The 13,178-nt window shown below is 36.9% G+C and overlaps 1 protein-coding gene across 1 annotated transcript; it reads right to left on the reverse strand.

Moving 5' to 3' along the window:
• Positions 1-279: 279 nt before the first annotated feature.
• LOC105061138 (transcription factor-like protein DPB) lies at positions 280-12,895 on the reverse strand. The gene is made up of 9 exons (XM_010945102.4): positions 12,499-12,895; positions 9,363-9,442; positions 9,055-9,098; positions 6,974-7,036; positions 6,718-6,864; positions 5,905-5,973; positions 4,804-4,902; positions 4,340-4,410; positions 280-806 (listed from the first exon to the last, which is right to left on the reverse strand). The coding sequence occupies exons 1-9, from the start codon at positions 12,759-12,761 to the stop codon at positions 572-574; spliced, it is 1,071 nt and encodes a 356-aa protein (XP_010943404.2). The 5' UTR covers positions 12,762-12,895; the 3' UTR covers positions 280-571.
• Between the last annotated feature and the right edge of the window lie 283 nt (positions 12,896-13,178).

Consider the following 13,178-nt stretch of genomic DNA (forward strand, 5'->3'; position numbering starts at 1 on the left):
CGCTCAGCCAAAGGTCCAAATTTTACGACCCTATAAACACATTCGCCACCAGCTTGCAGACCCAAACTCACGTTAAAAAAAGAACGAACAGCAACAGTTCACCAATCATTCAGCAGGTGGCTGGGAAATCAGTCACGAAGGATTTGATCCCGACCAAATGCATTGAGATTTTAAATAACTAAAAGCACCGGAAATTCCATTCATACAAAGGGTTAGGGTTCCAAGTAATATGTGATATCCAATGACCTACAAGTTCCATAAAAATCCACACCAATATAATATCAGCAAAAAAATTACACCATTACATTACAATAACATCAATTTCTGAACCAGTGAAATGCCAGGTTAGCACCCTAAGGAGCACCTCAAGGAAGCAGCAGGACCCTGCTGCCCTTGATCCTTCCAACTTGTTATGAAGAAAAGCTAGAAAAGCAGAAGACTCTTGTTGATTTTCCCCATTTATCCACTAATTACATGCACTATACAACAATAAAAAAATATGGATTATGGAGAACGGGGGCAGGAAAGGATAGGTAGCCCACATGAGAAAAACAGGTTGAAAAATAACAGACTAGTGTTCATGTTTCACACGTGCCTTTAGAATTCCAGGAATAGGAGGTGAGGAGGGCAGCTTATTTGTAGAATTGGGCCTTGAAGGTTGTTGCACGTGATGCTGATACATGCCCAGAGTACTGGGGCATTCACCTCCATTTGAACTGGGCTCAAGGGCACTATTGTTTTGTTCTCGTTCCCTGAATCTCATTGCTTTCAGAACAAATGCGTCATCATGCAACTCAAAAGGAGTGCTGCATTTTGGAATGTACAGAAAATGATGTCAGTAAAGGATATACACGAAAAATATGTTGTAACATGGTTATTCTAATCTCTGAAACAGCAAATACAAGATTCTTCGTACGGGGTTCTTGTTTATAATTCCAATCTGAGTATAATAATTTGTGAACATGATTCTCGAAATAATAAGTTATGATTCAAAATGATGTCAATTCTATTGAGTTAGTTTTTTTTTTTTTTTTCCCAAAGGCTTTCAAGAGTGTTCTTGTATAAATCCTTTTCAATTGGTACTTTGGCTTCTTAAAAAGTCTTAAAATTATGTTGATTGGTTGGCAGGCAGTAGTTTGATGAGGAATTACAATGTTTTGTCATTCCATCAGAGCTTTCGTTTCTGCTGATAATGGATGCTTCTGGCTTCTCTTATTTCCATTTTCACTCATGTTCCTTGTAGTTTAAATTCTTCTTCACAATGTACCAAAAAATGTCTTAAACTAAACATGTTGAGAAGAAAAAAAATTCAATTTATGCATTTAATTTAGAACGCATTTTCTTGAAATTACTAAAAACTAAAATGAAACTACCAATAAAACTAGGCATAGGCTTGCACCAAAACCGATACCATACTTAGCTTTAAACCTGGAAAAATATCAAGAATATCTGCCACTGAATTAACTTAAATCACTATTTCATATTGATTGGCAGAACACTAAATACAGGCAAAGGTCAGAGGATGACTTGGGCACTGATTAGTAGTGCGATATCAGGATCTTCCCAATGATAACTGTCATCCATTAAAGAAATGATGTTTAGTTTATCCAACCTGATGATGGAACTTAGAATGCATGCTCAGGACCACCAAGGTATCATAAATCGCTTCGTAGTTTTCTGGATTTCCCAACCCTATTTATTGGTTAGTTCAAGTAGCCTATCATGCTTGAAGTCTCTCTCTCTCTCTCTCTCTCTCTCTCTCTCTCTCTGTGTGCGCGCGCGCACACACGTGGCTCCACCTGCTAATAAAAGAACAACTGAAAAACCATCCATCCAACGTTTCTTAAGATTTAACATTGCACAAGAAAATATAGGATTGCACTGAGATTTCATTGATCCTTGAACTGCAGCTGTGAGAATTGGAACCAACCACCCATGGCAGCTTGGAAGACGGAATTATTTAAAGCAGTCAAATGACACTTTAAGAAATCTAGAGAACAAAAATAACAAGATTTTTAATTCGCAACAGATGTAGATCATCCTTACTGGGTGGCTAATGAAGGCTAACTTACTATTTCCGAAGGGAAATACGTTACTATTTCCGAAGGGAAATACAAATTCGTAGTTGGAAGGCCTTCATGATCTGCTTTGTTGCTGAAGCGAACTAGTGTTACAAGCAACCAAAGGGACTAGCTTCATCAAAAGGGCAACTCATTCCTAGTATTGAACTCCCATTTGCTTCAGTACTCACAATCCTTATCCCCTCAATGGCTAACCAAGATTAAGTTACTACTTCAGACGGTTGGCAGAAACTCATTAGAGAAAGGTCTTTATAAGTCTCCACCATTGCTGAAGCTAGGATTACAATATATCAAAGGAAATCACTTCATCAAAATGGCAACCTACAGCAACTCATTCCCAGTACTGGATTTTAAGCATGCATAGATGGAAGTTGATTTTGAGGCTTTTCTACATATTGGGCATGGGTTCATGACAATGCACTCTATCACAACTTCTATTGATTCTTAGTAGTCTGGAATTGGGAAGAAGTCATATGATACGTGCTAAGAGAAACTGGAAATGTCCTATAATCTGGCTGCTTACCAGATAGGACTGGAATTTGTCAAGGCCACATGCCTGCCCAAGCCCACCCTAGAAATTTTTTGGGGGCTACAAGAAGGGCTTAGGCTCGAAATGTCTTTTCAATTCCCGGCCCAAGCTTGGGCCGATTGGAATTAGCCCATATAGGCCAAAAGGTTGAGTCCGAACCGAGAGAACCCCACTGTCCCAAACGTGGTGTTATTGGCCTAATATGTTCAGCCTGACCTGAAAGACTACAAGCAGAGGATCTTAATAATGAATTCAGGCCAGGATATGACGTTTTCTAGGCTCAACCTTCTAACTAGAAGTCGATCTCAAACTTCAGGCCGAAAGTTGGGCTCAGGCTGCAGGTTGCACCAAGCATCAGCACAAACACAGCACGAAATTTATCCAGGACCTATTTTAGGCCCAAACCCAACCCAAATGATCTCAAGCCTGGCTCAAGGCCTGTCCCAAATCCGGCCCAGCATAATGGGCCTTGCGCTGGTCTGGGCCCATTTCTAGCCCTACTAGCTGATAGTGGAAAATAGAGAAATTCTTTGTGCACTACAGGCGGCGTAGAAAATCCGACGCGGAGTGCACCACTTTATCCCATTGGTCCACGTAGCCACCGCTTTCCAACGCGCATTTAATACATGCAGCTTTATTTTTCGTTTAAAATTTGAATGTCAAAATGCCCCTATACTTTGAAAAAATTATGACATCTTACATCCATATTATGACATCCGGCATCCAAAAAATCATAATTTTTATCTACATGATGTCATAATATAACGCAGGATGTCATAATATGCACAGGAAGTCATAATTTTTTCCAAAAAATAGAGGTATTTTCGTCATTCAGAATTTTCAAACGAAAAATGAAACTACAGACATTAAATGCGTGTTGAAAAATGGTTGGACAAAAATGTCCATTCATATTATAACATCCTGTAGTATATTATGAAATCCTGGACCATATTATAACATCCTGCACGCAGAAAGTCATAATTTGATGCAGGATGTCATAATATACCATAGAATATCATAATTTTCTAAGCCATATTATGACATCCTGCGTGCAGAAAGTCATAATATGCTACAAAATGTCATAATTTTTTTCAAAGAGCCGGAGTATTTTCATCATTCAAAATTTTCAAACGAAAAAGCGAAACTGCGGGCATTAAATATGCATTGGAAAGCGATGGTTGCGTAGACCAATCACATAAAACGGTACGCTCCACGTCGGATTTTCTACACCGCCCGTGGTGCACAAAGAATTTCTCGTAGAAAATATTAGATTCAAGATTCCCTACTTATAGAACATAGTCAACTAGCTTATAAACTTTTAAAATATACATGTTGTATAGAATTTCTTGCAATGTTATATAAAACAAAAACTCTTTAATGCTGCGTTACTATGTTGGTTGTCAAAAGTTTATGATTCACGGATGACAATAACATCTACAATTTGTTTAGCTAGTATATTGGCCAGATGAGTCCCCATTCAACAGCTCTTTACCATTAGGACAATTGGCAACTTCCCTTGAAATGAAACCAAGCTTATTATCGACTACAAAGATTTTAAGTCCCATACCCAGCATAGTTCAAAGATTCAGAGTTCGGTACTTTGAGAATATGATTCAAGTTGCCACCAAAATCTATTGTGTGCCTTTGGCAAAGCAGAATATATAGATGCGAATGTTTGCTGAGCAATGATGTGGTGCATGATAAACAAGTGAGAAGTTATTTGTATTACCTGTTAAAGTCGAAATGCACCAGTTGCATATCTTCTGATATTTCCACCTCTACAGTTGCATGTGGACGAGTCTGTTTATTCACATTTGGAAGGAAAAGGAGAATCATTATCTAGTCAACTGAATCTAGAAGAAAAATATAATAACTAACAGGTAGGTTGTGATGTAAGTTGTACATATTTCATCATATCCTGTAATTTATAAGATGTATTTGCAGGTGATCAAATGATGATGTGTTTTGCCCTTCAAGCTAACTTACCAAGAATATTTATTTGCTCTATCCTTATCATAGTAGCATTATAGTTCCTCATCATTAGATGCCTTTACCAATCAAATAGGAAGGTACTAAGAAGACTTTACTAAGTCATTTCTCCACAAGGTTAGATGGCATATTGAGATGATATGTAGAAAATCTATATAATTTCAGCGATATAACTTAAGCGAAACAAATGAAAAGTGATTGTACCTGAACCAAGATAAAAGGTAAAGCCACTGCGCCTGAAGGAGCATTTCCAGATTTGTATAATTGCTCATTCCGTTGGATCAAGTTTTGCAGACCTACAAACTTAATAGGAGAATAGAAAACAGTAAGAAATATGCTCTTAACTTATAATATATGAACTTCATCATATTGTTTTCAACAGTATAACATATGCCTCTTACCACTTTAATATCATTTCATGCTTATGGCATGTTGAATGTCCATAATATTAAGTTAAATTATTCAAATAACATTAGAATTATAACATTAATATTAATTTAAGCAACATGCCTAATTACATTCATCAACCAAGTTTAATTCTACTGGTTGGTATCCTTCTACACTTGAGAGAGGTCCAAGATTCGAACCTTGGTGATGGCATGCCCACTATATTTCTCCAAAAAATAAAATAAAATAAAATAAACTCATTTTGCTGAATAACGAACTAAGCTGCCCAAGAAAAGTACAACAATATCTTAACACTTGCTTTGGACTTCGACACATCAACATAGGTGTCAAACTTACAGCCAAGGAAACTCTGAGTAAGAGAGGAACATTCAAGAAAACCTAAAAGCCCAATTAACCGGCATTAAATACCTATTGGTTAGGTAAGGACCGAGATTTATTCCAAAGCATAATCCTATTAAAAATAATAATAATACTAATAATAATAATAATAAGCCGTGGAAACATAGACAAGCAAGTAATGAAACCTTTTGTTCTTCTATGTTCTTCATAATAAATAATCCCATCAAGTTACTTAAACAAAAGTAAGCCAGATGAAAATAGTATTTGAATCTCTCTTCTCTTCTTCACAATTTTCATATTCCTTGCCTGCAGAAGCAGTATATACTGTGTGCTGCTGTAGCACACTACATGATTTTCAATCAATATCTTCTATCTTGCTAATTAGATGATATAACTACAAGCTTCTAGAATTTAGGAGCTGTCACTTCACATAAAGGAGTCTCAAGGTGCATGTGCAAAGAAAATATAAATATGTTTGTACAAACAGAGTTAAATAACAAGTAAATATCAAACTAGAATATTCAGACCTTAATCTATGATACAAATGGACAATCTTACTTGATCTTGTAAGTCTTGCAAATATGCAGTTTTCTTTTCGATCTTACTTTTCAATCCAATACGCTCTGCCTGTGATAAATGTGAGGAACTTGGAAAATTAGCAACACAAGATAAAATAATATTTTTTAAAGGGCATCCCGGTGCACGAGCATCTCGCCACTATGGGGTCTCGGATCAGATCTATGCAGCCTTAACATTGCAGCAAGGCCCATATTCACAAAAAAACAATAATCTTTCAAAAGTTTTTAGAAAAAATGCCTCATATTTTTATCAAATACCCGCAATCTAGTGCAAGCAATGCACAGCTGAGAAAAAGAAAATAAATATTAAATTTTAAATCATATTACATGCAAGTTATGAAAATAATATTATTTGAATAAAAAAATAATTATATAAAATGTTTTGAAATGAGAGCGAGACATAAAGGGAAAGTATCATCATAAAGAAATGAAAGATTTTAAATTAAATATCTTGAGAATCAAAAATTTAAAACTTGAGTTTTCAATGGTATGATTGCTGTAATTGCAGATTTATGAATTAAGCAATCAAGATAAAAAAGAAAACTAAAGAAAAAAGAGATAATAAGGTTACACTGTATTGCCGTAATTGGAGATTTATGAATTAAGCAGTCAAGATAAAAAAGAAAAATAAAGAAAAAAGAGTAATTCTAAAGGCAAAAAACAAAGGTATTTTCATCTGAAAAGTTAGTGGAAAGAATCCCCAAGGAAATGTCAGAATTCAAAACTGTCATTTTTTTAATATAGTATAGCTTAACCAAATCATTAGGAGATAAGAAAAATGGTATAGACAAACCTTTAATTCTTCGATATCATTTAGACTAGTTCGAGGTAAACCCTTCCACTGTATTTCCTTTTTATCTTTAGATATAATATCCATTGCCATAAGAACATTCAGGGCATCGTACACCCTCCGCCGTATATTCTTCCCATCATAGTCTGGCTGTTTGTTTTCAAGAAACACTTTTTAAGAGTATATTCTATGAAATCATATCTAAATAAAGAAAACAGCCAAAAACATTTCTTCACTGCTAAGTGGAGTTGTAGACTACCTGATCTGGAGTTACCATATTACAGTTAGGATCAGTAAATTCAGCTACGAGTTCATCTGCAACCTGACAAAATAAAAATCAAATTAAAAAAAGCCATCTTACCCCAAAAAAATGCAATGAGATAACTAAAGCTTAGCTATTATAATGGAGATCAGGACCTGATCATATTAAATAACTTGTCTTTAGAGTTTAGAGAATCTAGGAATCATTATTCTGCCGTTAGATGAATGGCAGGTGATATAACTATTGAAAATAAAACAAATAATATTTCAAAAAAAGTATATTTTTTTCATTTCCTAGCATGTGCTAAACAACAAATTGTAAGTGTATGGATTTACCATTTCCTATCAGGGAATGATCAGAATATACCACTTGGAGATGTAATAATAAAATCAAGGTGAACAAGAAGGGAAACATACTCCTAAAGACCAAAAATTCCTCATAAACAAATCCCAAGAAAAAAAACACAGAGTGCAAGAAAAAACAATGGAAGCTACAAAAACATAACCAAAATAAAAAAAAAAAAAGGAGTAACTGTAAGTTTTGAAAAATGGCTAAATTGTGAGAGAGTTTACCATCAACAAATTGAAACAGGACTAAATATTTAAAAGAAAATTTAATGCCTGATTAATCAAAAGGTAATATTTCACTTAGGAGAATACAAAACAATAACTAAAATCGCAGATTTTCTAATATTCCTTGATATTTTTTTTTAAGAGAACGCTCTTACAAGCCCCTCCCAATATAAATAAATAAAATGAAAGAACAAGATTCAATGGGAAAACAAACAAATGGATTTACATGAGAAGCATATGCAGGATTCAGATCACTTTAATAGACCACTCAGCACAAACACATTGAAAAGGCTTGGATTTGTCAATTTGTTAAATGAAAGTCTCAACTGAAGTAAATAAGAACACATAATCAGAACATTCTCATTGTCAGCAAATCAATAATCAGCTAGGTAGGCTTTTCCAAGATTTTCAATTTTTTTCCTCCAATTTCTTAAAGGCATGCAAGGTGCTTTTTTCTGACTGAAAGAGGAAAGACCACCTGAAGTCATATCCTTGAGCCTAAATACCTACCCATCCATAATATTAAAAATATATATATTCATCTAGAAGGAGATGCTAAATCAAATTATATTAAATCAAACATCTTTTTCAATAGGAATTTTTGCTGGAAATTGGAATTAAGGACAGTTAGTTGAATGCCATTCTATTATTCAGTCCTAATGGGAAACATCTATGAAGTGTTGGAAAGAACTATTGAGTACATTTGCAAAGTAAATCATCTATTAAGCTATTCTCTTTTCACTTTTCAACGGTGAAAAATTCAAAAACATTGTCCCAAAATGAACACAGTTCAGAACAAGGCTGGTTGTGCTAGTACTTGCACCCATACCGGTCAGCCAGCAATACAATTAGGCATTGCCCCTGTGTCGTTCCATGCCAGGCCCAAACCGACACAACAAAGAGAGTGAGAGAGGGGGAGAACCGGAGGTGGAGAGGGAGAGAGAGAGAGAAAGAGAGAGGAGGGAAAGGGAGAAAATGAGAGGAAAAGGGCGAGGAGGCTGGCAGTGGCTGCCAGAGAGTCACGAAAGCCCTCGGATGAGCGAAGGAGTGGGGGAGAGGGAGAACAGAGTAGAGAAAGAGATAGAGAGAGAAAGAGAGGGGGGGACGAGGGAGAGAGGGGGCGGCCACCACCGGCCTCCCCACCCTCTCCCTCTCTCTCTCTCTTCCTCTCTCTGAAGGAGGGCAAAGCTCGATCTTGGTGGCCTTCCCCATCTTTGCCTCTTCTTCCCTCCCCCTCTCTCTCCCCCTTTTCCTCTCTTTGCTTCTCCCTCCCCCTATCCTTGCCAGTGTCTCATTTCGAAAGCTGGAACCATCCCAATCGGTTGCCAGTATGATTTGGCATGCCCCGAATCAAGCAGTTCGGGATGGTTCCACCATCCCTAGTTCAAAACATACAAGCACTCCTTGGTGTCTTATTTTACGGATTAATGTAGATTCAATGCATGAGACAGCAAAATATATGGAAAAAAGAAACCTAACAAAAGGAAACATGGTTCACTGCCTCACCTCGTTGTAAGTTGTTCTTCCTTTGCTTTCCACTTTCTCGCAAACTATGCATATTAAGAATAAAAATGTTAAAAATGAACAAAGGCAAATAATTTTTTGAAGACAATAATCATGCAATATCAAAGTAACAAATCCTCATTTGTAGCAAATGCTTGTGCAATCTACAATATATAGGTGAAGCTCTTGAAGAAGCTTCACGGAATATTGTCTCTTAATTGTCAGGATAGACGTCTTTTCAGGATGAAAAGAATAACAAAAATTAACCAAAAAAATTAACAAAAATTAACAAAAAATTAACAAAAATTCACCTTTCATGCTGAACTGGCGGAGTCCTCTACCACTTTTATCACCGCCAACAGCCCGTGCTCCCCTTTTTTTCTTCTTGCCACTGCTCAAAAACCCATGCTAGTTTAAAATCTCAAAAATGTTGGAATCAAATCAGTGATGCGACTTCTCTTTCAGGCAGTTACTTGGGGCAGCTACAATCAACTTTTATGATAGCATTGAAAAAGCAAAATTTGAACTAATTAAGATTTTTTATGAGGGCAAAATATATTTCTGTTTTTGCAGGCACAGATGTATGAGTATGTCATATCCTCGATCCTTCCTTAACATTTGAGGGGAGGTTGCTCTCTGTACAAGCTTCAGCTTTATCAGAACTTTAAAAAAAAAAGGAAAAAAAAAAAAGAAAAGAAAGAAAAAAGCAAAATCATAGTAGGGAAGTTATAACTAAAAGATCTCAACAAGATCTATGTAGGAAAACATTTGCACTTCATTTAACATGAACATATCTTTGACTGTTCAAGAAGGTGAATTCCCTTCTTTTGATACCTTGAATGTTTGTTTACTTTTTTATGCAAACTTAGACGAATGCAATGTCGCCATTTTCCCTAAATGATCAAAGTGCTACTTTATCAGCATTCACAAAACTGAAATATCTTGATCAATGGATCCTCATGGGTTTTAAAATACAAAGCATCCTTGTCAGGGGGTGCATCGATGTCATGTTCCTTACAGCAAAATCCATTTCATGCAAAATAAAATGTCCAAAATCCAAATTCACCATCTCAGTGTTCACATTTAGCTATGAATTACCAAAAATGTTTGCAAAAATATCTTTGCAAAGCAGCAAGGAACAATTCATCCCAAATTGATCTGACTAGAAGTTTAACCAATCAGGTAAAGCATTTGACCCTTCTTATGGTTATTCCAATCAAAACCTTTACCAAATTAAGAGCAATTGAGCTAAGAGGAATTGAGCAACGACTATTCCAGTTGTTCAATTATGTAATTTACACTAACAACCTTTTATCACTCAATCTACTCCTACTAAAGGAGAAACAGGCCATGTTAGAGCCATCAAAAATACATCAAGGAGATAAGAAATTGAATATTTTCATTTAACCTAATGCGGAAATTGGATCTGAAAGCTACTTCGGTACACTTATGAACAATGGCGACAGGCCAACAAAAGCTATTATGCTTATCGTTAGAAATTTAGGTTCTTGCCACGTATAACAGAGCCTGATTCACAATGCATGAAAAAGTTTCTTAAGAAATCACCATCTCTCAACCTTTTCTCAAGTCTCAGCAAATAGTAAGTGGTTTACAGCTGGATGTATAATTCTCCTGATGATTGCCCTTTTATAGATTCACAAAACGAAACTCTGTCTTGCTAAGGGCTTCCTCTATTATGCCTAATTTCATTTTCCAAATAATCACAGCACACATCAATGATTCTTGCATTTGACCAAGAACTGTAACATAGTTGCTCTTCTGCAATTAGGCACCTCCTTTCTTTTGATCTTTATATGATGCATAGTTTTATTTGATCCAAGGTAGCTATGCAATGTTAAAGGGGCAGATTTCAAGAAAATATTAAATAATGATTTTGGAGAAAAATAATGAAACACTAATCAAGGACCAAAGTGAGAAGTAGGCTTAGGGTGAATGGATCATTAAAATAATGGAAGCCTTTATGCTTCCTTGCTTTCAGCAAATATAGAAGATTAATGGGTTCCAATCCGGATTTATCAGGAATTTTGCTTTAAACTTATCTTCTCTGAGTAGAGATTGCAAGTGTCTTTGTCATAATAATAATCGTTGCTGCAGACCGAATGGACGTACACCAAATGCAGAGGGCCTCCACTAGTATCAGTTTCTTAAGCATCAACATGCTTATAATCCTAGAATGTCCCTCTTACAGCAAACAAAAGACACAAGCATCTTACATACAAAAAGAATTGATACCTATTAAAGGCTAAAAAAGCTTACCCACCCCTCTATATTCATAGATAAAAGTTAGTTCTCTTGAAAAGCCTTCACACTCACACAATGTTAAAGAAGGAACATAAATCTTCATGTGTAAACCAACTATTTCTTTATAATATTAGTCCACATATATCTTTTTCATCGAGTCATTGCATGAAAGTCACTGTTATTCACACCTGTACCAGTGAAAATGCTTCTACTGGTTCTTAATAAGTATAAATATTTTCATAAACATTAGAAAGCCCCTACTAGTACATGTTGTATTGCTCAAAAGGAAAAATAATAAAAGCAATGATTGGTAACGTGCAATACAGAATGCTTCATGAACAGGCAAAAGTCCACTAGCTGACCTTAGGAGAAGCTAGAAAAACAAGTTTTCAATTATGCTTGCATGAAGGACATGCTTATCTTGCACAAGAACAATGAATAAACCTTGCCTAGGAGTCAACATATTGAAGGAGCAGAGCAAATGAGTCAGGTAAACTTGAATCAACTCATCTTGGACTCAGTCAAACCCAAAACATGATTTTGCAGCTCATCTCAAAATTCTTAACCTGGATCTGAATTTGAAGCAAAGTTAAATTTATGTTCAAAGAATTACAGGTACAACATTATCGAAATTAAACACACCTAACAGTGCTTTAACATTATGTATTACCAGCTCAGCTCAACTAAGCGTTAATCCTAACTAGCTGGGGTTGGCTACATGAATCTTTTTCCTCATGTGTTACTAAAAACAGCAAACAAGTGAAGAAGTGCTTCTCTTCAAATAACTTTGGTGGAAGTGTTTCAGTGTTCTAAAGCAAACAATAATTTTGATACCTAAACCCCACATAGCAATGAACAACATGGTTTTCTAATTTCTCAATCATCCGAGATAACCGACCACAATTTGATTGAAAAGCTCAGACCATGCAACTAAATTATAATGATTTTCCTTTTAGCTCCTCTAGGTGAAGTCCTAAATGAAGACCAAACCAAGCCTCCATTATTTTTCGATCCCCAAGTGGTATCACCCCAACAAATCACAACAAAAACAACACACACCGACAACTGATGACCTCCATGATATCAAATTCCTCCACCCCTCTATGAATTCAAGCAATGCTGTCTAAAAAACAATTAAATTTGCAAATGATAAGAAAAAAAATTAAGCAAGTAGATTGGGCTCACCTCACGGCCCCTAGAGATGAGCCAGCATCGTCCCCGTGGATGTCGAGGTGGTTCAGCCTCACGAAGGTGCTCTCGCTCACGGGCGTCGCCGCCGCCAGCTCGCTCCGGCTCGATGGGGACCCAACGCTCCCGCTCGTGGACGCCGATTGTCCGCCGGAGAACGCCGGCGTACCCCACGACGAGCGCCCCCCGCCACCGTGGGGCTTGGGGATGCTCGCCGTGGACTTGTTCCCGTCCTCATTCTGGCGGTTGCCGGCGACCATTACGGAGAGCGATCGTGCCCGGGAGTGGATCGAGGAGGGAAGAAACCCTAGAAGGCAAAAGGGAAATGGGACGGAAAGAGGAAGTAGCGATGGAAATGTTTGGTTGGAGCTCCGGGCAAATACAAGGGGTCCGGGAGACAGGAATGCCCCTTTGAAATTAATTATTAAAAAAAAAGATTTTTATTGGCCGTAAATTACAAGAGGTGCAGATCGTGCTAGCCGAGATTGCGGTTAGGGTGCCGCTAAGCTAGGCTGGGCAGCGGAAAGGTGGGCTACAGCTCAATTCTTAGATTGTAAGCCAGACAGGGCCAGGCCATCCTATTCGAGTCCGATTTAAAATTATTTTTCAAGCTTCGGATGGTGCTTGAAATCCAATTGTGTTGACCCAATTTAAGCCCGGCCAACCCAAGTTGGCTA

This window comes from Elaeis guineensis, chromosome 11 (assembly GCF_000442705.2).
Source record: "Elaeis guineensis isolate ETL-2024a chromosome 11, EG11, whole genome shotgun sequence".
Lineage (NCBI taxonomy): Eukaryota > Viridiplantae > Streptophyta > Magnoliopsida > Arecales > Arecaceae > Elaeis > Elaeis guineensis.

What these genes read in the sequence shown, in the direction of transcription:
- LOC105061138 (XM_010945102.4), bottom strand. Translation starts at nt 12,761, where the DNA reads ATGGTCGCCGGCAACCGCCAGAATGAGGACGGGAACAAGTCCACGGCG. An exon ending in TCATCTCTAGGGGCCGTGAG is followed by an intron (nt 9,443 to 12,498) that starts GTGAGCCCAATC and finishes GTTTTTGAGCAG; the next exon opens with TGGCAAGAAGAAAAAAAGGG. An exon ending in ATATGGTAACTCCAGATCAG is followed by an intron (nt 6,865 to 6,973) that starts GTAGTCTACAAC and finishes GAAAACAAACAG; the next exon opens with CCAGACTATGATGGGAAGAA.